The following is a 25,475-nucleotide window of genomic DNA, read 5'->3' as shown; positions in this document are numbered from 1 at the left end:
GAGTTGAGATTTCTTCTTCTGTAAAATTGATTTTTTAAAGGAGGAAAATAAACATTACAAAGAAAAGTAGAAACAATTCTAAGTAGTAACATATTTCTTGATTTCGAGAAGGCTCACTTTGTGCAAGACTCACTAATAAATAATAAATAAAATTGCCATTTCTACTTAAATGCTTTTTCTCCAAAATTCTCCTAGAACACTTTTCAAAAACCCAGTGTTTAATTAAATTGGGAAAATCAAAGTGATAAGCAAGGAAATCAGTATAACAAGGTCTATATTTGTTCTAAAATATTGATATAGTTTAAATTATTTTTCTTTTAAAGATTTATTTATTTATTATGTATATAGTGTTCTGTCTGCATGTCTGCCTGCAGGCCAGAAGAGGACACCAGATCTCATTACAGATCTGAGCCACAGTGTGGTTGCTGGGAATTGAACTCAGGACCTCTGAAAGAACAGTCAGTGTTCTCAACCTCTGAGCCATCTCACCAGCTCTTAATTCTTTATTATGCAACTTTTAAAACATGAAAATAGGAGAATTATGATTAATAAAATGTGCTGACAACTTGGCTTCAATAACTTATTGTTACAGGTAGAACTCTGCCTACCCAGACACTATGATTATATTTTGAAAGATAGATTTGTCTGTCTCTCTCCATGGATATATATAATCATAGGGATTCCAAAAGTACCCATAAAGCAAGGGATCACTTCTCTTACCCTCGATGAAGGTATAAACATTTTATTTATCATATTACCAACCATGAACATGCAACATTCACTTTGTACTATATTTATGAAAACTTAATGAACAGGAAGAGATTAGAAATAGCCTGGGCTACTTGGCAAATTTGAAGCCAGCTTGAACTATACAGTGAATCTGGGTTAGCCAGAGGTACGATGCTACTCTGTCTTAGAAAGGAAAAAAAAAAGTTGAGAGGATAGTTCACCAAAGATGTATGCACAGGTGTGGGTAACTCTTACCGTTTAAGTTAGGAAGAAATTCCCTGAGACTACATGGTAACGTAGTCCTCAATTTTTGCTCCACCAAAGAAACTTTAGTTAGTGGTGATACAGACTGTGTTCTTTCATCAAGGGACATGTGGGAAGATGGCTCTGTGTAGTCAGTAAACCAATCCTGAGTGCCCAAAAAAGTATGGGTATCATCCGCTTGCAGGTCTTTGGCTACAGGGCTCAATTCTATTTTGTGTTGTTCCAGTGTCTTGGGATTAGACAAGTGAGATTCTTTCCTTATTTTGTTAAGGGACTTCTTCAAAGCCTCATAACTACTGAGAATAGCCTGAAAACTGGAATCGACTTCTGGAGGAGCTTGTCTTTTTCCAACATCATCTGGAAAAGCATCAGAGTACACACAACTACTTGGATCCAGTCTAAAATTGATCTCTGAATTAGTAGAGCTATTAAGACTTAGGTGGCCAGCTTCTTCTGGAAGAGTTTCATGTAATATTCCAAAACCACTCAGCCTCTGAAAAGGGTCCCATGACGGAGTTTTATGTGTGGAAGGTTCACTGCAGGAAGCTTGTGAGTGCTCCAATAGTTGGACAGAGTCCTCTTCTCTTTTACCCAACACATCTATCCCACTGCCCACAGCAAGGGAGAAGGCCGCTATTTGTCCGGTTTCTGAAAGTCTGGTGGCTGCACACTCTAACTCTTGCTCACAAAGCATTTTCTTATTTATCGAGTCTGACTCTTCTTGCATCGGGGGTTCACTGACCTGACTTGTCACCAAAGGTTTTTGAGGTACACTTTTGGGCTGATCTGAAACAGCTTTTTCTTCAGGCAAATAGGATTGATCAAAATCGGAAGAAAAAATAGCCATGCTTAGTTCCCTCTGATTCTTCAGTGTCAGCAAAGACTCTGGAGACACTCCTCTAGCTTTTACGTCTACTAGAATCGAATCTGAACTTCCGTCATCTTCAGTTTCAACAGCTTTTCTCCATGAGCTCCTAATTTCAGTTACTAATTAATGTGAAGAAAAAAAACCATAATTTACTATTTACATATTCCCAAACACATGCAATGAAAATCTTCAATCTAGTGCTGAAAATAAAACTACTTCCTCAGTCCAAGTTCCATACACATGCTGGCATGATGAGAAACCTTCATCTCCAAATGCCCAAAATCAAGTCAGTACACACAATAACAGCTGTTCCTAAAACACACATAACACCTCTAGGTGATACATGTGATTGCATACATAAAAAATTTATTTTCTTGTCCATCCATACCAGAAGTGGGAGGAATTATTTTTTTTGATAAAAGGATTAGATATTAATTTAATCTCTGTTGACTATTTGATCTCCCACAACTCCTCAAATCTTTCATTGTAGCATGGAAATGGCTATTAACAATATGTTGACAAATTAGCAAGGCTGTGTTAAATATAACAACAAAAGAAAAACCAACACTGCAGGACCATTTACTTCACTGGGTGTCATCTGAAGAACACCAACCTAGGCTGTTTCACTTCAATATGAATTATATCCGCAAAGAGGAAACTGTCTTAATCATTTAACCCAAACGATCTACATTGGTTAAATAAAAAACTGTGTATCAGACGTCTGCCTACCCAATTGTAAATATTAGGGGGAAACATTTGACGCTATGATTATTTTTACCAAAGAGTAAAAATATTTCAAGCAGTATGATGGTTGCATATGACTGTTGACTAAAAAACATAATCCCCGTACCCACTAAACACATTTATTTATGTAGACAGAGAGTGCGTGTGCGTGTGTGTGTGTGTGTGTGTGTGTGCGCACATGTGTGTGTATGCACATACACATGCTATGATACAGGTATGAGTCAGAGCACAACTCCCGGGGGTTCATTCTCTCCTTCTACTATGTAAGAGATGGCTCAACTGGCCCCAGAATTTTTTCTCAAGTAAAATAAAATATCTTGTAGAAAAATAGCCACGTAACACATTAAAACAAAACTAGAATACCAAGACTGATTGTGCTTTTGTGTAGGTACACTAAAGTCACAACATTACTAACGAATAATTGTTGATCACACTGAATACTACAATAAAATTTCATCATATCAGAATAAAAGTCATTGCCAACGAAACAAAAAATACAGAAACAGTCCTAGACTGTTTTCAAAGAACTGTCAGATCATTAGTCTGACAGTGGCAATGTCTTAGGAAGGGAAAACAGGACAGAAGGCATAACTTAAGCAGGGTGGTGGTGGCGCACACCTTTAATCAAAGCACTCAGGAGGCAGAGGCAGGCCTGGTTTACAAGAGCTAGTTCTAGGACAGGCTCCAAAGCTAAAGAGAAACCCTGTCTCAAAAAAACCAAAAACAAACAAACAAACAAACAAACAAACAAAAAAGCATAACTTACTCAAGTTTTCTGGAGTTCGGGGAATTTGTTTCCTAGTTAAGAAAGGATTAGAAATTAGAGTGTCAATCAGCTCCTCCAATTTTATTTCTTTTCCTTCAGAGAACTGTGGTGAATCAGACAGAACTACTCTGGCAACCTGCAACAGAAAAGAAAAAGAAAATGACCAAGCCCAGACAAAACTCCAATAGGAACTGTGAGCACATCAAAGCCGGCAGTTCATCACTAACAGATGACAGATTAGACAGTAAGGAAGCTCCCTGACATGCTGCAGATAGTCCAGGTACCATCCTGACGCAAGATGAAACACAAACTAAATTTAGCAAGGTGTAGTGATGAACACCTTAACACACACTAACACACACATGCTTGCGCGTGCGCACGCACACACGCACACACGCACGCACACAGGACACAGGCAGATAGATCGGATTTCAAGGTCAGCCTGCTCTACAGAGTGAGTTACAGGACAGCCAGAGAGAGCTACATAGTAAAACCTTGTGAGAGAGTGTGTGTTAGGGGAGGGAGAAAACTTTTATACTCAAAGATATTGGGTTTTGATTTTTGTTTTTTAAAACAGGGTTTCTTGGGCTGGAGAGATGGCTCAGAGGTTAAGAGCACTGACTGCTCTTCCAGAGGTCCTGAGTTCAATTCCCAGCAACCACATGGTGGCTCACAACCATCTGTAATGAGATCTGGTGCCCTCTTCTGGCATGTAGGCATACATGGAAGCTGAACACTGTGTACATAATAAATAAATCTTTAAAAAAAAAACAAAAAAAACAGGGTTTCTTTGTGTAGCTGATTGTCCGGGAACTTTAGCTTAATCCAAGCATTAAGCTTAATCCCAGCATTTCAGAGACAGGAAAACCATCATCAAGAATTCAAGGCCAGCTGGGGCTATGAAAAGATCCTGTCTCAAACCACTAAATAAATGAATATTCATTTTACTTTCAGTGTCATGAGATTTTAGGATTCTCTCCTTCTATCCCACCTTATTCCACTGTTAATTTTTTTATTGTGTTTTGAGGTCTTTTCTAATTTTTTTAATTTATTTACTTTTTTGCCTGCACACATGTGTGTGTACCCTGTTGGATCCCCTCAAATTAGGGTTATGGGTGACTAAGTCAAAATGTGGATGCTAGAAATCAAACCTGGGTCCTCCGGACAAGCAACAAGTGATCTTAACCACTGAGCCATCTCTCAGGCCCATATTTTTTTTGTTTTGCTTTCTGAGACAAGAGTCTCATGTAACCTAGGATTGCTTGGAACTCACTATTTAGCAGAGAATGACCTTGAATTCCTAACCATCCTGCCTCCATTTCCCAAGAGCAATCTAAATTCTATTAAACTGAAAATATGCATTACTTTCCATAACTAGGAAATTCCATTGTTAAAAGAACTGATCATCTTTGTGGTGTAGTCAATAAAGAGAATCAACAGAATATTAGAAACTTAGGAGCATTTAGAAACCATGAAATTGGCCTCATGCTACAAATAGAATAGTTGGCATTAATTCCATTCTCTGATACTGTACAGTGCCTATTTAGTAGGGTCAGACTGATAAGGAGATGCTAAACCCAAATTAATAGTCTTTATTAAAGGCCTATTTTTAAGTCACTTGGAAATAAACTGTCATATGCTAAGACTGCTTAATCAAACATTAATTCAAATAATGTTAAATTATAAAACAATCAAGATAGCAACAGTGGAAAGCCTGAGTATTTGATTTGTATAAACTGACCTCTGGGTACTGATCAAGTCACTTGACAAAATAAAAACATTGCTACAATGACCTGAGTTTGATTCCAGGGACCCATGGTAGAAAGAGAGAACCAACTTCTCCAAGTTGTCCTCTACCTCCACATTTACGTAATATAAACACACACACACACACACACACACACACAAGAACTTTTTCCATTAAAAAAAAAAAAAAAACACTAAGGGAGCCAGAGAGACGGATCAGCAGTCAAGAACTCCTGCAGAGGACCTAGGTTTAGTTCCCGGTACCCACATGATGGCTCACAACCATCAATAGTAACTCTACCTCCAGGGATCTAATACCCTCTTCTGACTTCTGCAGACACTGCACATATGTGATGCAATATACACATGCAGGTAAAACATTCACACACACACACACAAAAATATTTTAAATATTAAAATAATTTTTAAAAAAATCAAGGGCTAGAGAAATGGCTCAGAAACTAAGACATTTACCTAACAATTTATGCAATGGTTTTATGCATTAACTACTGAACATGTATTCCGTTTATACATGAATGATATTTACAGAATGGGAAATAAATAATAATCTCAATCTTAACTAAATAGGTTTATAAGAAATCTACTTTTTCTTTTTTAAGGAGGTTGATTTGAAGCCAGGTGTTGGTGGTGCACACCTTTAATCCCAGCACTCAGGAGGCAGAGGTAGGCAGATCTTGATGAGCTCAAGGTCAGCATAACCTACAAAGTGAGTTCCAGGACAGTCAGAGCTATTACACCGAGAAACAAAACAAAACAACCCCCTAACCCCAAAAAAGACTAATTTTATTTTAGCCTTAAGTTTTATTAAGATTATTTTTATTTTTAATTATGTGTTACGTGCATGTCCATGCACATAACATGGACATGTACAGTGCAGTGGCTGAAGAGGTCAGAAGAAAACATCAAATTCACTGGATCTTGAGTTACAAGCCGTTGTGAGCCACCCAACATTGGGGCTGGGAACAGAACTCGGGTCCTTTGCAAGAACAGTGTATGCTCTCCAGACCCTAGCATTATTTTTTATTATCTGTGACTTCCTTAACTTCAAATTACCCCATTATTCAACAATTGTACTCCATTTCTGATTCCAATACAACTTAGAAAATACCAAATATGAAGAATGAAGCCAGGCAGTGGTGGCACACACCTTTCATCCCAGCAGAGGTAGAGGAAGGGAGATCCCTGAGTATAAGGCCAGCCTGATCTACATAGTGAATTTCAAGACAGCCAAAGCTACACAGAGAAATCTTGTCTTGAAAAAATAAACAAAAAAATAAAAACAAGGGGCTGGAGAGATGGCTCAGTGGTTAAGAGTACTGACTGCTCTTCCAGAGGACCCGGGTTCAATTCCCAGCACCCACATGGCAGCTCACAACTGTCTGAAGATCCAGTTGCAGGAGGTCTGACACCTTCACACCAATGCACATAAAATAAAGTTAAATAAACCATAAAAAAATATAAAAAAATAAAAACAAAAGAAAATAACAAAATGTAAGTATATTTATCAATAATCTTCTTCTAACCTCTTCTGCCAGACGTTCTTGTTCCTTATGGAATGGATCACTCTTTTTCACGGGCAGAGACCCTCTGAATACATTCTTCTGTGTATTCTTTGCAATGTTTGATAAAGGAGAGTTTTCTACATCAGAGTCTGATACTTTCTTATAAGTCATTATGTTTTTGTCTTTGGGAGTTCTCATATTTGGATCCTGAAAAGACATAAATTATAACCTTAATGATCATGGTGATTTTGTTATCTTCACTCCAGATTGATGGGTTAAAAGTAGGGATGTTTTACTTTTTGAGACAGAGTCTTATTGAGTAGCCAGGCTAACCTTGAACTGCAGTGTAGCCCAAGATAGCCTCCCCTAGAGACACTTATGCTTCAGCCTCCAAAGCCCAGGATCTCAGGAGTGTATCATCACACTGGCAACAGACAATACTATTGTAAAGAAACAATTTCACATTCTTATTTAGCAAGAGAATAAAAAAAGTACAAAAACAGGAGGAAAAAACTTTAAATGTAATTGTAATGTCACCAAAAATAATTTTATTATAAATTACAATTTTATTATATTATTATAAATTATATTCACAATTAATTAAAACTGTTTTTAAAGCCAGGCATTAGACAACTATATAATCCCAATATGTGGGCAAATGAGGCAAGAAAATGATCATGAGTTAAAAATTGGCCTAGGCTACACAGTGAGTTCAAAACAAGAGCCTGGGTCAATTAGCGAGGCCGTGTCTTGCTGTGGAACAATCTTTGTACATTCTAAATATGTATTGCTCTCTTTGTTAATAAAAAAGCTGATTGGCCGATGGTTAGGTCAGATTTTCGGGGGAGAGAGAATGCTTTCGGGGGAAGAAGGGCAAATTAGATGAGTCGCAAGCCAAATGCAGAGGAAGCGGGATGTGTAGAAAATGAGGTTAACAAGCCATGAGCCACAAGGTAGAACTAACAGAGAAGGAAAGAGATATCTAGATTGACGGAGCCATTACGGGGCCAGCTAGAAACCTGGCACTGGGGAAATTTCCAAGAATCCACAATAGAGGAGAGGGGGCCTGAACTGGTCTTCCCCTATAATCAGATTAAGGACTACGTTAATTACCATCATATAACCTCCCCATCCAGCAACTGAAGAAAGCAGATGCAGAGATTCACATCTAAGCATTTGGCTGAGCTCCCAGAGTACAGTTGAAAATAGGGAAAAGCAAAGGGTCAAGACCATGATGGGAAATCCCACAGAAACAGGTGATGTGAGCTAGTGGGAGCTCACTGACGCCAGACTAACAGCAGGGAACCTGCATAGGATTAAACTGGGCCCTCTGAATGTGAATGACAATTGTGTGTCTTGAACAGTCTGTGGGACCACTGGCAGTGGGACCAGGATTTATCCCTATTGCTTGAAGTGGCTTTTTGGAGCCCATTCTTTTTGGAGGAATACCTTGCTCAGCCTAGATATACAGGGGAGGGCCTTGCCCTGCCTCAAAGTGATGACCAGACTTTGTTGACTTCCATGGGAAGTAAATGGGGAGTGGAATGGGGGGAAGGTGGTGGAAGCAGAAGTGGAAGGAGAGGGAACTGGGATTGGTATGTAAAATGAGAAAAGATTGTTTAGAAATAATGAAAAATAAATAGGAAAAAAAAGAAATATGGGTTAAGTAGTAAGAATTAGCTAGTAAGAAGCTGAGTATTTATAATTAATAATAAGTTTCTGTGTGTTTATTTGGTACCAGCTGTTGAGACACAGAAATTCCACCTACAGAGTCTTACAACAAATCAACAATAAAAATGAAAATTGTTTTACAAGATACCTTTTCAAGTAGTGTGATACTGTTTGTATCTGATGACGAGGCACATTGTAAGGGGGAAGGCGCAGGGCTGAAAAAAAAAGACAGCAAGTCCAGGTTATAAGCAGGAGGACTCACTAAGTTGATGAATCTGAATATCCAAGAAACTGTCTGCCCCGTATCTGTCCATGACGATTTCACTCAATTCGTCCTGGTCATCGAAAGGCAATTTATTCTAGGGAGGTCTAGTGACAATTAGAGCAGTACTTCTGCCCAATCTGTGTATCATTCTCCCAACTAACTCAAACTTTCTTTGTTTGTATCTTTTACATCAATAATATTTTTACATGGTTAAATGAGTTGGCACACAACAATTTCAACACAACTTAAAAAACAAATTCAACTAACTAAAATTGCATTATTACAAAGTCCTCAACATATTAATATAATTTCACAGTAGCAGAGACTTTACTATTCCTTTAAGCAGACACGGTAGCACACACCTGTAATATCAGACAGCTCAGTGGCAAACACTTGTCATATAACCTAGCAACCTGAACCCAATCCCCAGATCTCACGGCAGAGCAGAATAGACTCTCAAAAGTTATCCCCTAACTTTTGCACACAGACACATTTGTGCCCCCACCACACACAACATAAATACTTTCTCCTGCTGAGCAGTGGTGACGCACGCCTTTAATCCCAGCACTTGGGAGGAAGCAGCAGGTGGATCTCTGTGAGTTCGAGGTCAGCCTGGTCTACAAGAATAGTTCCAGGACAGGCTCCAAAACTACAGAGAAACCCTGTCTCGAAAAACAAAACAAATACTCTTTACTCCGATCCCTTTCCAGGCCATAAAAAATACAATATAGTAATTAAAATATGTATGTTCATGAAGTGCAAGTCATAATAATAAGAATAGTAATCTGTACACTATTAACCCGTTTCAAGTTCTTCTCCTTCCCGTGTACAGAAATTCTTCACTATCATAAAATTTTTAATTTTGCAGATCAAAATTAAAACAAAATTTAACAATTTAATTATTCAAAAATTTAACAAAAACTTGATATTTCATGTCCAAAATCAGTTTCTCCTGTGAATCTTGCTCAATAACAACTGTTATATATAAAGAAACTGTGTGTTCAGTGTTTTAGTGTTCTCCATTCTGCTGATGCCTTAGTGTTTTATATCCCCTGCTACTCTGCACAAACATTAAAATGTCATGTTACCTTTTCATGTTAACTGTAATTTATTTTACACTTTAAAAATCTTAAGAGAAATAACTTCAACTCTGGGATATGGCTGAACGTGGATAAGGCTGGTAGAATGTTTGCATGCCCCATAAGAAGGGTATCAAGGTGGCATGTGCCCGTAATTCTAAAACTGCAGTTTAAGACAGGAGGGTCAAGGTCAGGCCAGCAATTATGGTTCACGTGGAGAAGGCAGCTGATACCTCACAATGCAAGCTTGGTAAGCTGAGTTTGATCCCCAGGACCCATATAAAGATGGAAAGAGACCCAGAAGGTCAGCTATCCTCTGACCTTCACATGTGTGTCATGGTTCATGTGCACACAACGACAAGTGCAAGAACTCAAGTTACACACACAAATACTAAACTTCCTTTAAAAGAAAAACAGAAAAGCTCTCCTTCCTAAACAGCAAGTTTGAGGCCAGCCTGGCCTATAAGTAACTCTTGTCTTAACTTCAAAAGATCTTTTAAATTCTAAGATCAAAAGCAAGGGGGAGGGCAGAGCACTGGCATGTGTAAGCACTTACTTTGCTTACTTTTCAGGACAGAACACAAATTGAACAGCTTTGCTAATTAATCTGGTGGGTTTTCCTCCCAGGGTCTTCAGTTCCAGGCTCTATAGTTAGAGACTGAGCTTTTATTTCTTTCTCTCTGTTTGTTTTTGGATGTGGGGTGGTGCCTATAGAGACAGCACAGTGAAGAGCATTTGTTGCTCTTCTAGAAGACCCAAGTTCAGTTCCAAACATGTATACAGGCAGATCGAAGAATCTGACACCCTGTTCTGACTTCCTCAGGCACCAATGTGCATATACACATTACATAAATATGAAATAAATCTTTTAAGGAGGTGGAGTTATGACTGGGCAGGTTAAAGCACTTGCTGTGCAACACTGGAGGCCTGAGCTCAATTTCCGGAACCCACCCTATAAGAGAGAATCAATCCCCAAAATTTCTCTGGCCTCCACATGTACACAATGGCATGTGCATACCACCCCCCTACATCATACACATACACAATAATAATAATAATAATAATAAAATTTGAAACAAATTAATTAGTAATAGGTACAACATCCCCAAGCAACTGGAAGAAGAGCATTGAAGTTGGGTGGACAGGGAGGTAGGGTCGATCCAAAACAAAACGGGGAGAGGGTGGTGAATAAGATCAAAACACACTGTATTAAACTCTCAAAGAATTAATAAAAATATTTTAAGGATGATGTATTAATATATAAAAAATATTATACACAGTTACTATGTTCTAACTAAAAATATACATAACTTTTAAAAAAGAAAGACAAAACTAGAATTTAGGTTTTTTGTGGGCGTTTTTTTTGTTGTTTTTTTTTTTTCAAGACAGGATTTCTCTGTGTAGCCCTGGCTGTCCTGACACTCACTCTGTAGACCAGATGGCCTCAGAGATCCACCTGCCTCTACTTCCCAGTGCTGGGATAAAAGACATGCACCACCACAGCCTTGGTGGGGGGGGGGGGGTTGTTTTATTTTCTTCCCTAAAAAATAAGGAAAGAAGAAAATATAGAGATTAAGAGCTGAGAAATACTTTTATCCCAGGACCAAGGAAGCAAAAAACAGAACTCTGAATTCAAGGTCAGTCTGATATACATAGCAAATTGCAGGCTAGCAATTTAAAAATTAAAAATAATATCAAAAAGTAAATGAAAAAAAAAATCAAGAAAACATCAATACCACTATACATTAGAAATTTTGCAAAAATCACTATAATGAGAGTGCTCACAACAGGAACGACCTACTACTACTGAATACTGAGTACGATGCTATCTCCATCAGCTTACTCTAATCAAAACCAGCATAGGACTTAGAGTGCTTTGATTATCTGTGAGGATACATGTATGTCAAAGTTCTAAAAATATACTTACAAATAATACATGGTGGTACTGGGCAATGTCCCCAAGTACTAATCCTGCAGAGGCCCCAAGCTCAGCTCCTAAGCATACACACTGGGCAGCTGCCAACCACCTGACTCTCCAGCTCCAGGGGGTCTGACACTCTGTTCTGAACTCCACAGGCACCTGCACTCATGTGCACATACACATAAACATACAACATACACATACAACTCCAGGGGGTCTGACACTCTGTTCTGAACTCCACAGGCACCTGCACTCATGTGCACATACACATAAACATACAACATACACATACAACTCCAGGGGGTCTGACACTCTCTTCTGAACTCCACAGGCACCTGCACTCATGTGCACATACCCATACACATAACGAAAATTACTAAAAACAAAACTTAAAAAAAAAAATAGATGGGGAGTGGCAAGATGGCTCAGCAAATAAAGCCACTTGTTGCCAAGCCTGACAACCTCAGTTTGATCCTTGGAACAACTCTGTAGAAGGAAGGAATAAACCAGCTCACACAGGTTGTCACTCTAACCTCACATACGTGCAATCATTCATCCACACAGAAAGAAAAATAAGTGTAAAAGACAATACAAAGGCTGGAGAGATGGTTCATGTGCTTCCTGCACAAGCTGGAGTTCAGATCCTCAACAAACAACCACATAAAAAGTCAGACATGGCAGCCCAAATCTATAGTCTTCAGAGTCAGAGACAGAAGGACCACAAAGGCTCACTAGCCACCCAACCTAGCTAATTTGTGAAATCCAGGTTCAATGGACTGTCTCAAAACATAAGGTTGGGAGTAACAGACGACACCTAGTAATGCTTTGGCCTCCACATTAGCACACATGCATAGGTGCACACATACATGCTTTCACAAGCATGCACCACACATGTACACATAAATACAACTATCTTCAGTATATCTGTTTCACTGATACATAATAATTCTTAATTGCAATAAAAATATGCAGGTTACATATATTTAATCCAGAGGGTTTTTTTTGTTTTATGTTTTAATTAATGGTGGAGAGGTTGTGCATTTCACAGCACACATGTGGAAGTCAGTGAACAACTTGGGGGAGTCAGTTCTCTCTACTATGTGAGTCTGAAGGGTCAGGACTGAACTCATGTCTTCAAGCTTGGTAGTAAATACCTTTATCCACTAAGGTATCTCACTGGTCACCAGTTTAATTTTACAGTAAATACCTTTATCCACTAAGGTATCTCACTGGTCACCAGTTTAACTTTACAGTAAATACCTTTATCCACTAAGGTATCTCACTGGTCACCAGTTTAATTTTACAGTAAATACCTTTATCCACTAAGGTATCTCACTGGTCACCAGTTTAACTTTACAGTAAATACCTTTATCCACTAAGGTATCTCACTGGTCACCAGTTTAATTTTACTTTATAGCAGTCATTGATTGTAAGAGCTAAAATGGGATAACAGAAAACAGGCAATAAAGAAAATAGAATTCCTGAAGGAAGTGGTAATGAAATGGGTTTAGGTTTTTCATATCAAATTTGGTATTAGAGTAAATCAGGTGTCTTCTAATATTTTTTCTAAAGAATGATAACTATTTATAAAATATCAAAAACTTCAGTATAAGCCCGACATAGTGATGCAGACCTTTACTACTAACACTAAGGACACAGAGACAGCAGGTCAGCCTATATTCCAGGAGAGCCAGAACTACACAGTGAGACCCTGCCTCAAGCAAACAAGCAAAAAAAAGATAAGGGGGAAAATAAAAACAAAAAAAACTTTGGGGCTGGAGAGATGGCTCAGCAGTTAAGAGTATGCCTGCTCTTCCAGATGTCTTAAGTTCTATTCCCAGTAACCACATGGTACCTCATAACCATCCATAAGGAGATCTAATACCCTCTTCTGGCCTGCAGGCATACATGCAGGCAGAACACTGTATACATAAACAAAACTTCAATATATGGGACAGAGAGATGACTCACCTACTAAGAGCACTGCTGTTCTTGCAGAGTGTTTGGTTATTAGTACCTACAATGCAACTCACAACTATAACTTCAGTTTCAGGGAATCTGGCACCCTCTTCTGGCCAAGGACACCAGGCATGTACTCAGTACACTTACACACTTACATGCGGGCAATGTAAACATTGTAAACATAATGAAACATAAATTAAAAAGAAAATTTTATAAAACATATGGAAACAGCAAGCTGTGCAGGCTAAAGAAGGAAAAGATGAATCGTCAGGTGTTGGTGGCACACGCCTTTAATCCCAGCACTCAGGAGGCAGAAGCGTGCAAATCTCTGTGAGCTCAAGACTATCTGGTCAACATGCGAGTACCAGGACAGCCAAAAGTTACACAGAAAAACCCTGTCTCAAAAAAATTAAAAAGAAAATTAGAAGGGACAAAAAAAAAAGACAGAAAACATGGACCAACCGAAAGCTAAATTAGACTCAGCCACTGCAGCAGAAAGCACTAATCTGTTCCCTACCAAACCAGATTACCTCAAATACCTCAAAATTTTAGATTCAATAGTTAAGAGTGATTCAAAAATAGTACACACATAAAGAAAAGGGCAAAATTCCCAAACTTACCTTCTGCAATTTCCAAATCTATACTTTCTTCAAAACTCAGACAATCCCCATAATGTAATTCAATATTCAGAAAAATAGAAGAGGAAAGAAATGCCCAGGCACAGCAGGTACTGAATGTCTTCTGCAAAGTGTGGGTCTGAAGTAGAAACGCTGTCTAGTTGAGAGGAAGAAATCACACACTATTCTACAGTACAGAAAGTTGTAAACTGCTTAAGATGAGATTCAAATCAATAGTCAGTATGAAAACCAAAAGCTTTACCTGCCGGCTAGATCACACACACCTCCGAGGGTGTCAGCTTCTCTTCCACTACCATTTTCTTGGTTATGTTCTTTATGTGTATCTAAGAAAGTGTAAAAGAATTTTTAGTATGTTTATGTATTCTAATATTCAAACCTCTAGAAATGGTAGAACAACTATACTTTCCCCCTGAAACCAACGTCGAACACACTTTGTTAATGTTACACAAGTGCTCTATCATTGAATTCATGACAAACTGTTTAGAAAAGCTTCTAAATGGAGGCAAACAGAAAGATAATATAAACACCAGCCAAGGGGATAGCTCAGTGGGTAAAAACAACTCTGCCATAGAAACCAACGACTTGAGTTCAACCCTCTAGAGCCCAAGCCATGTGTACCTATAACCTCGGGACCCCTACAGAAAACAGGAGGCAGAGGCAGAGAAACTGGGGGATTGCAGGTCAACTGGCCTTGAAGAATTGCAAAAAAAAGCAACAAGACCTTGCCCCATACTCACACTCCCACAGTCATCACACAGGAAAGTTTAAAAAAAAAAACTATCTAAGGTAAGATAGTTGGCTCAGCAGGTTAGGGCACTAACCACCAATCCCGACACTTGAATTAGCTCCCCTAAACCCACATGAGGAGAAAACTAACTCCCACAAGTCTGATGGAACAAATTGTTAAGACAAAGTGTCTGGTAGCAGGCTTTTGTAAAAATGACTGATGTAGTCAAGCATGGTTCTGTATTTCTACAAGCCCAGCATATAAAAGCAGGTAATTCAAGTCCAGCTTCTACTATACAGAGAGCTTGAAGCCAGCTTGGGCTACGAAAAACCCGTCTTGAAACAAAAAAAGGAGGTGTTATATAACCATGCTTCATTTTTGAGTGAATAAATCATGTGCTAACAAATTAAGCAAGGAAAAACAAAAGATACTTAGCATATTTCAATATTTTTGTGACATCAATCAGCCTACACAATTTTTCACCATCCTCTCATTAAAAATCTATGTCACTAGGTGTGGGAAGTCCTTCTGTATTCATTAACCAATAAAAGCAACACATATAAAGAAGCTGCCTTTGTCTGTGATAGGGCAGAGTAGAGCTAGGTGGGGAAAACTAAACTGAATGCTGGGAGAAAGTCGATGGAGTCAGGAGACGCCATGGAGCTGCCAGAGGTAGACACGAGCTGCCAGCTGGAACGTTATCAGTAGGCCATGAGCCTCATGGTAAAATATAAAATAGAAATGGGCTAAAAAAGATATAAGAGCTAGCTAGCAATACGCTTAGCCAAGCAGTGACTTAAATAATATAGTTTCTGTGTGATTATTTCAGGAGTCTAGGCGGCCTCCTACAACAACTACCATACTAACATAGCAAAAACGAAGAGAACTCTGACACAAGCATCAGTGTGGGACAGTGATGACTAAAGTATTGTTCTACTGCTACAGTAGTAGACCAGAAGTGTGCAAGGAGGATGCAGATGTACACCAGTCCCGCTAAGAGTGGAAAGCAAGACATAAAAACACCAAAAAGATAAGGTACAGATTTCATTTGCAAGAGCATGGCTTATGGTACTGAGGAGGAGATAAACAAAAGCAAGAAGCCTGGAAAAATCAAACCCTGGTTACATTACAGATGTGATATTGCAGGAACCCCTCCATTTTCAACACATAACACCTAAGTCTTTCCATACTTGAACATTTAGCCAAGGTATCACTCCATAAGCCAATGCAAATGCTATGTAAAGGTTCTCTCTTCGTCTTACAGTAGTACGCATAGTATACAAACTCAACCTTTCTTATTTGTTTTGTTTTGATTTCCAACACAGGTTTCTCTGTGTAGCCCTGGCTGTTCTGGAACTCACTCTGTAGACCAGGCTGGCCTCAAACTCAGAGATTCCTTGCTACTGCCTCACAAGTGCTGGGATGAAAGGGGTGTGCCACCATTGCCAGGCTCCAACTCAGCCTTTTCAAAAACCTCTGTACCTATTGATTATAAATGAAATCACAAAACATTCCCCAAATAAGAGCAAATGCAAATATCACAAAACTAGAACACCATAAAAACAAATTACTACACAAAACTATAAATATCACCTGTTACTGGCAGACAGAACTACAACTCACCTGTCTGGCAAACAAAAAAGTTTATAACCAAAGGTGGTGGTTCATACTCAATCCCAGCACTTAAAAGCTAAGTTCAGGGCTGGAGAGATGGCTCAGTGGTTAAGAGCGCTGCTTGTTCTTCCAAAGGTCCTGAGTTCAATTCCCAGCAACCACATGGTGGCTCACAACCATCTGTAATGAGATCTGTTGCCCTCTTCTGGCCTGCAGGCAGAACACTATATACATAATAAATAAATCTTAAAAAAGGAAAGAAAGAAAGAAAGAAAGAAGGAAAGAAAGAAAGAGGGCTGGAGAGAAGGCTCAGTGGTTAAGAGCATTGACTATTCTTCCAAAGGTCCTGAGTTCAGTTCCCAGTAACCACATAGTGGCTCACAACCATCTGTAATAATGAGATCTGGTGTCCTCTTCTGGCCTGCAAGCATACATGCAGAATACTGTACACACAAGAAATAAATAAAAAAAAAAAAAAAAGCTAAGTTCAGGCCTGGAGAGATGGTTCTGTGGTTATAAGAGCACTGGCTGCTCTTTCAGAGGATCCAGGTTCAATTCCCAGCACCTACCTACATGTCTGTAACTCCAGTTCCAGAGCTTCTGACACCCACACACAGAAAAGCAGGCAAGAAAAATACCAATGCATATAAAATAAAAATAAATTATGTTTAAGAAGAAAGCTGAGTTCAAGATTAGCTTATGCTACATAGAATTCTACGCCAACATGGACTCCTCCATGTGGAGAGACCCACTAAAGGTAAAACTGCAACCAAGTATTTCAACAAGAAGCAAACAACTTGCTGGGTGGTGGTAATATACACCTTTAATCCCACTCAGGAGGCAAAGGCAGGCAAGTCTATAAATTTGATACCAACCTGGTCTACAGAATAAGTTCCAGGACAGCCAGGACTACACAAAAGAAGCTCTGTATGGGGGGGGGGGGGGGAATAATTTGTATATGCAAATGTTAACAGAGATGAAAGACAGAATTAGATGTCCTAGCCACGAGTGGTGGTACATACTTCTAATCTCAACATCTGAGAGATTGAGGCACAAGAATCTCAAGACTGAAGCTCAAGACTGGGGCACAAATTAAACATGGCCTAAAACAAAATGAGCAGCAACAATGACAAAACAGAATTCTAATAGGATTTTGAAGGTATTTGAAAGAAGATGACCCCCCAAAGGGACTGGTACTAGTAGGAGGTGTGGCTTTGTTGGAGGAAGTGTGTCACTTTGGAGCTGGGCTTTGAGGTCTCCTATGTTCAAGTCATGAGTCTCAGATCACTTCCTGTTGCCTGCGGCTGGAAATGTAGGCCTCTCAGCTCGAGCACCATCCTGTCTGCATGCCTGTGTGTACCACCATAATGGACTGTAAGCCAGCCCATTAAATGTTTTCCTTTACGAGAGTTACCATGGTCCTAGTGTCTCTTTACAGCAATAAAAACAGTAACTAAGACAGAATTCCATAAGGATAGGATTTAAAAATGAAAGATGGAAATAGCTCAGCAGTTTTTTTCAAGACAGGATTTCCCTGCAGCCTTGGAGTCTGTCCTAGAACTTGCTCTGTAGCCCAGGCTAGCCTCAAACTCGCAGAGATCCACCTGCCTATGCCTCCTAAGTGCTGGGATTAAAGGTGTGTACCAACTCCATCCACCTTGTTGGAAGATATTTGATAACACGGTGTAAAGATATGTTACTCTGATTGGTTTAAAAAAAAGCTGAACAGCCAATAGCTACGTAGGATTTCCAGGCACAGAGGATGCTTAGGAAGAAAAAGTGCAGAGATGTGGAGAGAGAACAAGCAAGGCATGCAGGAGAAGTAACAGCCACGAGGCAGCAAATATATTAATAGAAATGGGTTGAGTTTTAAGAACTAGTTATGAACAAGCCTAAGCTATCGGTTAAGCTTTCATAATAAGTCTCTGTGTCATTACAGAAGAGCCAAAGGTCCAATGAAAAGTTCAACTACAGCTTACTGCTCTTACAGAATCAGAGTTTGCATCAGGCAACTCAAAAATGTCTTAAGTCTAGCTCACGGAAATGTGACACTGTTCTCCATGGGTACCCTCGTGCACATGTTTGCACACATATATGCAAACATATAAACACACACATATAAAATCTTTTTAAGAATGAAAGGCAGGCAATATTAGAAGACATAGGAAAACAATTTCTTGAACTTAGAAAATAATGAGCTTCTAGAATATACACATACACACCCAAACATATAAAAACAAACCTACATTAGGCACGTTCCAGCTAATCTGCACAACATAGAAAGAGAAGCCTTATAAGCAACCACAAACTGTAACCTATGAGACAGTCAATGTGTCAGCTGTAGCAGAAAGCAGGAAACCAGACTTTACCATCAAAGTCCTAGAGATGATTTGTCAATCCAGGACTCTAAATCCAGGCTAACTACTGTTCAGTAATGAATAAAACACCAGGTTTAGTGTCTTACACCTTAATCCCAATCCTCACATAGGCTGAAACATTCATGTTTTACAAATGATAGGATTCTATCCTTTATCATGACATTTTTGCCACCAAAACAGAAATTTTACATACATTTCACAGTAAAAATAACTGGAGAGCAGGCAAGATGACTTAGAGGGTAAAGAAATGTTACCCAGGATCTGAATTTGATCCTGGGGTCTCACAAGGTAAAAAGAGAGAACCTGGTTGTTCTGTGACCTCAACACAAGCACTGTTGAGTGTACATACACATGCAAAAAATGTAAAAGTTATTTTAAAAATACAAATAACTATTATGAACAATGAAAAATAATAAACCAAGTACAGTGGTGAACAGGTATACTCCCAGCACTCAGGGCAGAGGCAAGAGGACTGCTCCAAGTTCCAGGCCAGCCCGGTCTATACAGTAAGTGCCAGGTCAGTCAATGCTTTACCAAAGAGACACTGTCTTTAAAGGGGACTGGGGGGAGCTCACCAACCTGGAAGTGAAGCAGGATACTTTAAAAGTACACTCTTTTCATATACTTCCTCTGACACAGGATCAAACGAAAGGGGAGACATGGGAGGCAAAAGATCCACAGCCTTAAATACAGAATTCACAATATTAACACTCTCGCAAACAACCACAACGACAAAGCTAAGTTCATCTACAAATAGATTTTTCCTCCTAACAATGAATTACCAAACATTTACCCTGCGACTACTTTTTTTTTTTTTAAAAAAAAGCTGGTTATGAGCCACCACATGGGTGCTAGGACTCAAAACAGTAGGCTTAAGGATAGATCATCTCTCCCGCCCCTGCAAACAATATATTATTTGTATAAACAAGTTTCAAATTTTATTTAATAGTATTTTAACCCTCTGAACTTAAAATGAGTAACTATAAATACTGTAGCTTGATGAAGAACTATTATGTACTTAGAAAAAATTATACAAATTAGTTAAAACATTTGAACTGCACAGTAGCACACACCTATAATCCTAGCAGATAATAAACAGCTTAGGTTACAAGTGCTCCAGATCAGCCTAGGATACATATCTGCACAATGGATACTTGTCTCTAAAAGAAAACCACTGAACCGAGCATGGTGGTGCAGGCTTATAATTCTAGCATTTGGGAGCAGACGCAGGCGGATCACTGGGTCATATTCATCATCACAAGCAAGTTTAAGGCCAACTGAAAATACATGAAATTGCCTCAAAGAAAAATAATAATTTGGACTGATGCAATACCTGCAGGTAAAAGCACTTGTCAGGCAAGCCTGAGGGCCTGACTTCCATTCCAGGAACACAAGCAAAAAGGACTGGGAAGAACTGAACCATAAAGTCACCCCATGCCCTCTGTATGTGCACCTTGGCACATATGTGTTGCCCCAGCTCCATCAAACATATAATAATTACATACAATTATTAAAAAAAAACTTTCAACTTCAATGTAAACACAATAAATACACATACACACATTTTTAGGTTACTGTAACATAAATTAAAAGACTGTTAAAGACAAAGAGAATTGCCAAAATTAAACTCTTCTCCAAATCTACAGTACTTACTGAAGACCCGCCTTTAATTACACCAAAAGGAGACAGACCAAGAAATTCTTTCCACTTCTGATGCCATTTTCCTTCCTTTTCAAAGACAGAATGTCTTATTGCAGTGACGTTCTCTTTTATTTTATGCCTATGATATCATAAGAAATAACTGTATTTGAAGGACAAATAAAAATATAGCACAATTTAAGAAAATAGTATTAGGAAAGAGAATATAAAAAATTAACCATTAAACTACATATAAATTGAATTAACTCTCACAAGTGACTCTTCAGAATTTAAAATATATTTTTTTCTCATTTTAAAACAAAAAAGCAACCATACATCTACTACTCCACTTATTTTAAAAACGAACTTTTTGAGACTGGGTCACATACAGTAGACTGGCCTAGGCTACTTAACAGAAGATGTCCCTGGACTCCACAACCTCCTGCCTGGGCCTCCCAAAGCTGGGATCACAGGCTTTTGCCACAGGGCATTATTTCCCCAGCTCTAACCCTCGCTCTGAATCCCACTCCATCAACTTCTACAGGGAGCCGAGCTCATGATCTTCCCACTCAAATGAGGAACTTTTCTCATGCTCAATTTTTCAGGGGAACTCACTATAGAGAGTAGGCTGGCCCCAAACTCACAATCTTCATGCCTCAGCCTCCCAAGTACTATGACTATAGCTGTGTGCCACCACGTATGAGTTCAAGATTAACCTGTTCTACATAGTGAGGTATAAGCCAATCAGGTCTAAAAAGTGAGACTGTCTCAAAAACAAAAAGAATTATCATAAGACAAATAATTTATTCCAAAAATAAAAATAAAAACTACATTACTTGTCCTTTTACTTCACATATCTTTCTGGAAATTCCTTACATAAGACTCTTGAATACCAGTATTTCTTTTCTTTTTATAAGATTTACTATATATACAGTGTTCTGTCTGCATGTATGCCTGAGGGCAGAAGAGGGCACCAGATCTCATTACATATAGTTATGAGCCACCATGTAGTTGCTGGGAATTTAAGACAGGACATCTGGAAGTGTTCTTAACTGCTGAGACATGTCTCAGGCCCAAATACCAGTATTTAACTTACATGCCAAAGTTTAAAAATTATACACAATTTCTGCTGGGAAAACCACCCTACCCACCCCATAGTAAAATAACAAAATTTTTCTGACCTCATATGTTTCATATCTGATAATCTTTCCCTCTGTAATTTAGCTTCTTTTTCAAGGTAGTGAAGGTCTAGTATCAGTCTTGCTTGGTCAGCCTTACAATGTTCATATGTCATTACTTTCAAGACTTCATTTAACAACTGAATAATGGTTAAGAGGTTCAACTTTCCAGCCTCATAAACATTTCTCATCTGCAACTAAAGATTTAGAAGGGGAAAAAAAGCAAAGATCTGTAGGTTCTTTTGGCAATACTTATATGCTTTTTACTATAATATAGTATCATACCTTAAGGGATAAATTGATCACCACCCAAACATAAAACTATGGAAATAATTTCAATCCAATAAAAATTGTCAAAGAATTCACACATTTTTGCATCATGCAAAACGCTAAAATCTAGCAGAAAATAAAATCAAACAGATGGCGCATGCCTTTAATCCCAGCACTCGGGAGGCAGAGACAGGCAGATCTTTGTGAGTTTGAGACCAGCCTGGTCTACAAGAGCTAGTTCCAGGACAGGCTCCAAAGCCACAGAGAAACCCTGTCTCGAAAAAAACCAAAAGGATCAACTGGTGCTCTAGTGGGACTCGAGTTCAGTTCCCAGAACCCACATGGCAACTTACTACTGTCTCTACCTCTAGGTCCAGTGAACCAAATGCCTCCCTCTTCTGGCACTTTTGGGCACCAGGTGCACATGCAGTGTGTACAGATGTACATGTGTACACACACACTCATTCACATAAAAAGTAAAATGAATCAGTCTTTTTATAAAAAAGTCTAATGAGAAGGCAAATTTGCAAAAGGGATCAGTTTTTTTTCCTTTGAGACAGGTTCTTACTATGTAGCCCAGATGGGTTAGAACTCACTATGTCAACTAGGCTAGCCCTGCACTCTGCCTGTCTCTGCCTTTCACTGACAAATTTATTTTAACAAAAGTTGCAAAAATGTCAGCTAGCCCAGCTTACTTGAGTTGCACGTCAGTAAAAGAACCTGTCTCAAAAGAAAAAAAAAAAAGGTGGATTATCACCTGAAAAACAAGAAAAGACACCTGAAACTGTCCTCTGGCTTCCATGTGCTTGCACACCTGAGAGCACTCATACACACACAGAAGTGCATGCACATACACAAAAGGAAGAAAAAAAACACAGAAACAAAGAGGAAGAAAATGAGGAGGCTGGAGAAAGAATTCAGTCTTTCTTTCTGAAAAAGAATTCGTCATCCAAGTATGAGGTCCCTATTACCACAAAAAAAAGTGAGATTGGGCAAGTGCTTGTAATCCCAGCAATGCAAATGAAGACAGGAAGATCCTTAGAACTCACTGGACAGCCAGCCTAATCAGTGAATCCCTGGTCACTCTGAGAGACCCTGTCTCAAAAAACAGGCATGGTGTTACACACTTTTAATTCCAACACTCAGGAAGCAGGGGCAGGTGGATCTCTATGAATTTGAGGCCAGCCTGGTATGACTTCTAAGCTAGCCAGAGTTACACAGTGAGACCCTACCTCAAAAAAAAAAAAAAATTAATAGTGATATTCTCTAAAGACATGACCACTTCCTGCCTTATCTGTATTCTTAAACATAATGTCTTTTCTTTTTTTGTTTTGTTTTTTAAAACAGGGTTTCTCTGTAGCTTTGGTGCCTGTCCTGAAACTCGCTCTTGTAGACCAGGCTGGTCTCGAACTTACAGAGATCCACCTGCCTCTGCCTCCTAAGTGCTGGGATTAAAGGCGTGCGCCACCACTACCCGACCTTAATGTCTTTTCTGATACCTGCCTACACCCTATAGAAATTTGAATTTATACAGCCAGAGTGTTACATACTATGAGTTTGATGCACATATATTGCACCCAAAGTGAAATCTCTTCACAAAATATTTTATCCATATAACTTCTATATACTACAATCAATACCAAGTAGGTGGTAGATACTAAATAAACTGTACTTACGAAGGAAAAAATAAGTAAGTCATACAATTAAAATGCTCCATATAAAGACAGAAATACATAGATAGTAGATGGTTGGTACTTTGGCTAAAGAAGAAAGATTATAAATACAAAATTATTGATAGGAAGGAAGCTGTTGAAGTCATGGCATGTAGGTAATCCTGTAGTGACAGAAAGAAAACTGTGTGTGTGTATGGGGAAGGCCAGGCATGGTGGTGCACACCTTTAATCCCAGCACTCAGGAGTCAAACAAAGGCAGGCAGATGGAGTTTGAGGCCAGCATGGTCTACATAGCAAGTTCCAGGATAGGTAGGACTACAAAGAGAACCTACCACAAATTTTCCCCATGGCTTGTTTTCCAAATTACTGAAGAACAAAACCCTTCCTAAGACTCAGCAAAGCTTGTGAATGAAAAGAGAGTGCCCAAATCACATTCTGCTTAAAGATAAATATAGATGAGTTTAAGAGAAAAAAAAAGAAAAAGACAGAGCATACAGACTTTATAAAAGGTCACCTGGAAACCAAGCATGGTGATGCACACCTTTAACCCCAGCACTTGGAAGACAGAGACAGACCAGGTCTACAAATGTAGTCTACCAGAACTACATAGCAGATCCCATCTTAAAACAACAACAAAAACCACAAAGAGAGCTGGGCTTGGTGGGGCCTACAATCCCAGCACTAATGAGGCTGAGGAAGGGGGAAATTTATAAAGAATTAATTCAGAGGGAGTTGAAATGGCTCAGGGGATAAAGACATTGACACCAATACAGTCAAGCTGAGTTCGACCTCAGGACACAAACGAAGAAGAGAATAGACTCACCATTTGGTGGTCCTCTGACCACCAAATACACACATGTGTGAATGTGTGTGTGTGTGTGTGTGTGTGTGTGTGTGTGTGTGTGTGTGTGTGTGTAAATACAAATGTAAAGAACAAAACAGTACTATCTTCATACTAAGCAATCTTAAGCTCTCCATGCTACACAAAACTGTACAATGAAGAGATAACGAAAGCAATGGATCCAAATACACATACCTTTGACAGGACCTCTACGAAGGCTTCACTAGAGATGATAAAGAACACAAATGCTGGAAGCAGTGGGAAAGCAGAGTTGACAGGAAATATAAAAAGCAGTGACACTGTTCTAACACATTTCCTTAACAGCAAAGTTTACCTGACACATCTGCTCCTCGATTCTGTCAAGTAAGAGTCTTGATATATCAACTGTAACATTAGTTCCATCCAAAACACATTGGTTATCAACACTGAAGAGTGAACTAACAACTTCTCTCTCCTTTTCCAAAAACAGGAGTGTCTCATTCACTAAAGTCCACAAAGACCGAACCTTTGAAAACAAAACAAAATAAGAAATCCACACATAACATATATGTACTATAGGAGGTTGGAGAGATGGCTCAGAGGTTAAGAGTTGCTCTTACAGATATCCCAAGTTCAATTCCCAGCACACACATGGTGGCTCACAACCATCTTAATGAGATCTGGTACATACATGCAGACAGAACAATGCACACATAATAAACAAACAAACAAATAACATATATGTACTATAAGAAAATGCTGGCATAAGTATTTGTTCACCCCCTTCTAACAATAGGAAATACAGCTGAAAAGAAAATTAAGTGATGGCATTCTAACCATTTAAAGCACTGATATTATCTCCAAAGGGGCTTGAAAAATGTTTTTTGGGAGGAAGGGACTTGAGACAGGTTCTCACTACGTAACTTTGGCTGGCAAAGAACCAGATTAGACCATGCCTTCAACTCAAGAGATCAGCTTGCCTCTGCTTCCCGAGTGCTAGG

The 25,475-nt window shown here is 38.9% G+C and overlaps 1 protein-coding gene and 1 non-coding gene across 2 annotated transcripts in view; both read right to left on the bottom strand.

The window, feature by feature from the left end:
- The window catches only part of Haus6 (HAUS augmin like complex subunit 6), a 41,895-nt gene that overhangs the window by 3,969 nt on the left and 12,451 nt on the right, over positions 1–25,475 (bottom strand). Inside the window, 10 exon segments of the mRNA XM_048453029.3 lie at positions 2–18; positions 985–1,980; positions 3,372–3,507; positions 6,662–6,847; positions 8,460–8,526; positions 14,418–14,499; positions 19,475–19,577; positions 20,549–20,675; positions 21,715–21,908; positions 24,830–25,000. Coding sequence (XP_048308986.3) covers positions 2–18; positions 985–1,980; positions 3,372–3,507; positions 6,662–6,847; positions 8,460–8,526; positions 14,418–14,499; positions 19,475–19,577; positions 20,549–20,675; positions 21,715–21,908; positions 24,830–25,000 — 2,079 coding nt within the window.
- Positions 8,601–8,731, bottom strand: LOC125412727 (small Cajal body-specific RNA 8). Its single transcript, XR_007235673.1, has one exon.

This window comes from Myodes glareolus, chromosome 3, assembly GCF_982192425.1.
Source record: "Myodes glareolus chromosome 3, mMyoGla1.1, whole genome shotgun sequence".
Taxonomy (NCBI): Eukaryota; Metazoa; Chordata; class Mammalia; order Rodentia; family Cricetidae; genus Myodes; species Myodes glareolus.
This window is presented reverse-complemented; position numbering and strand designations above follow the sequence as displayed.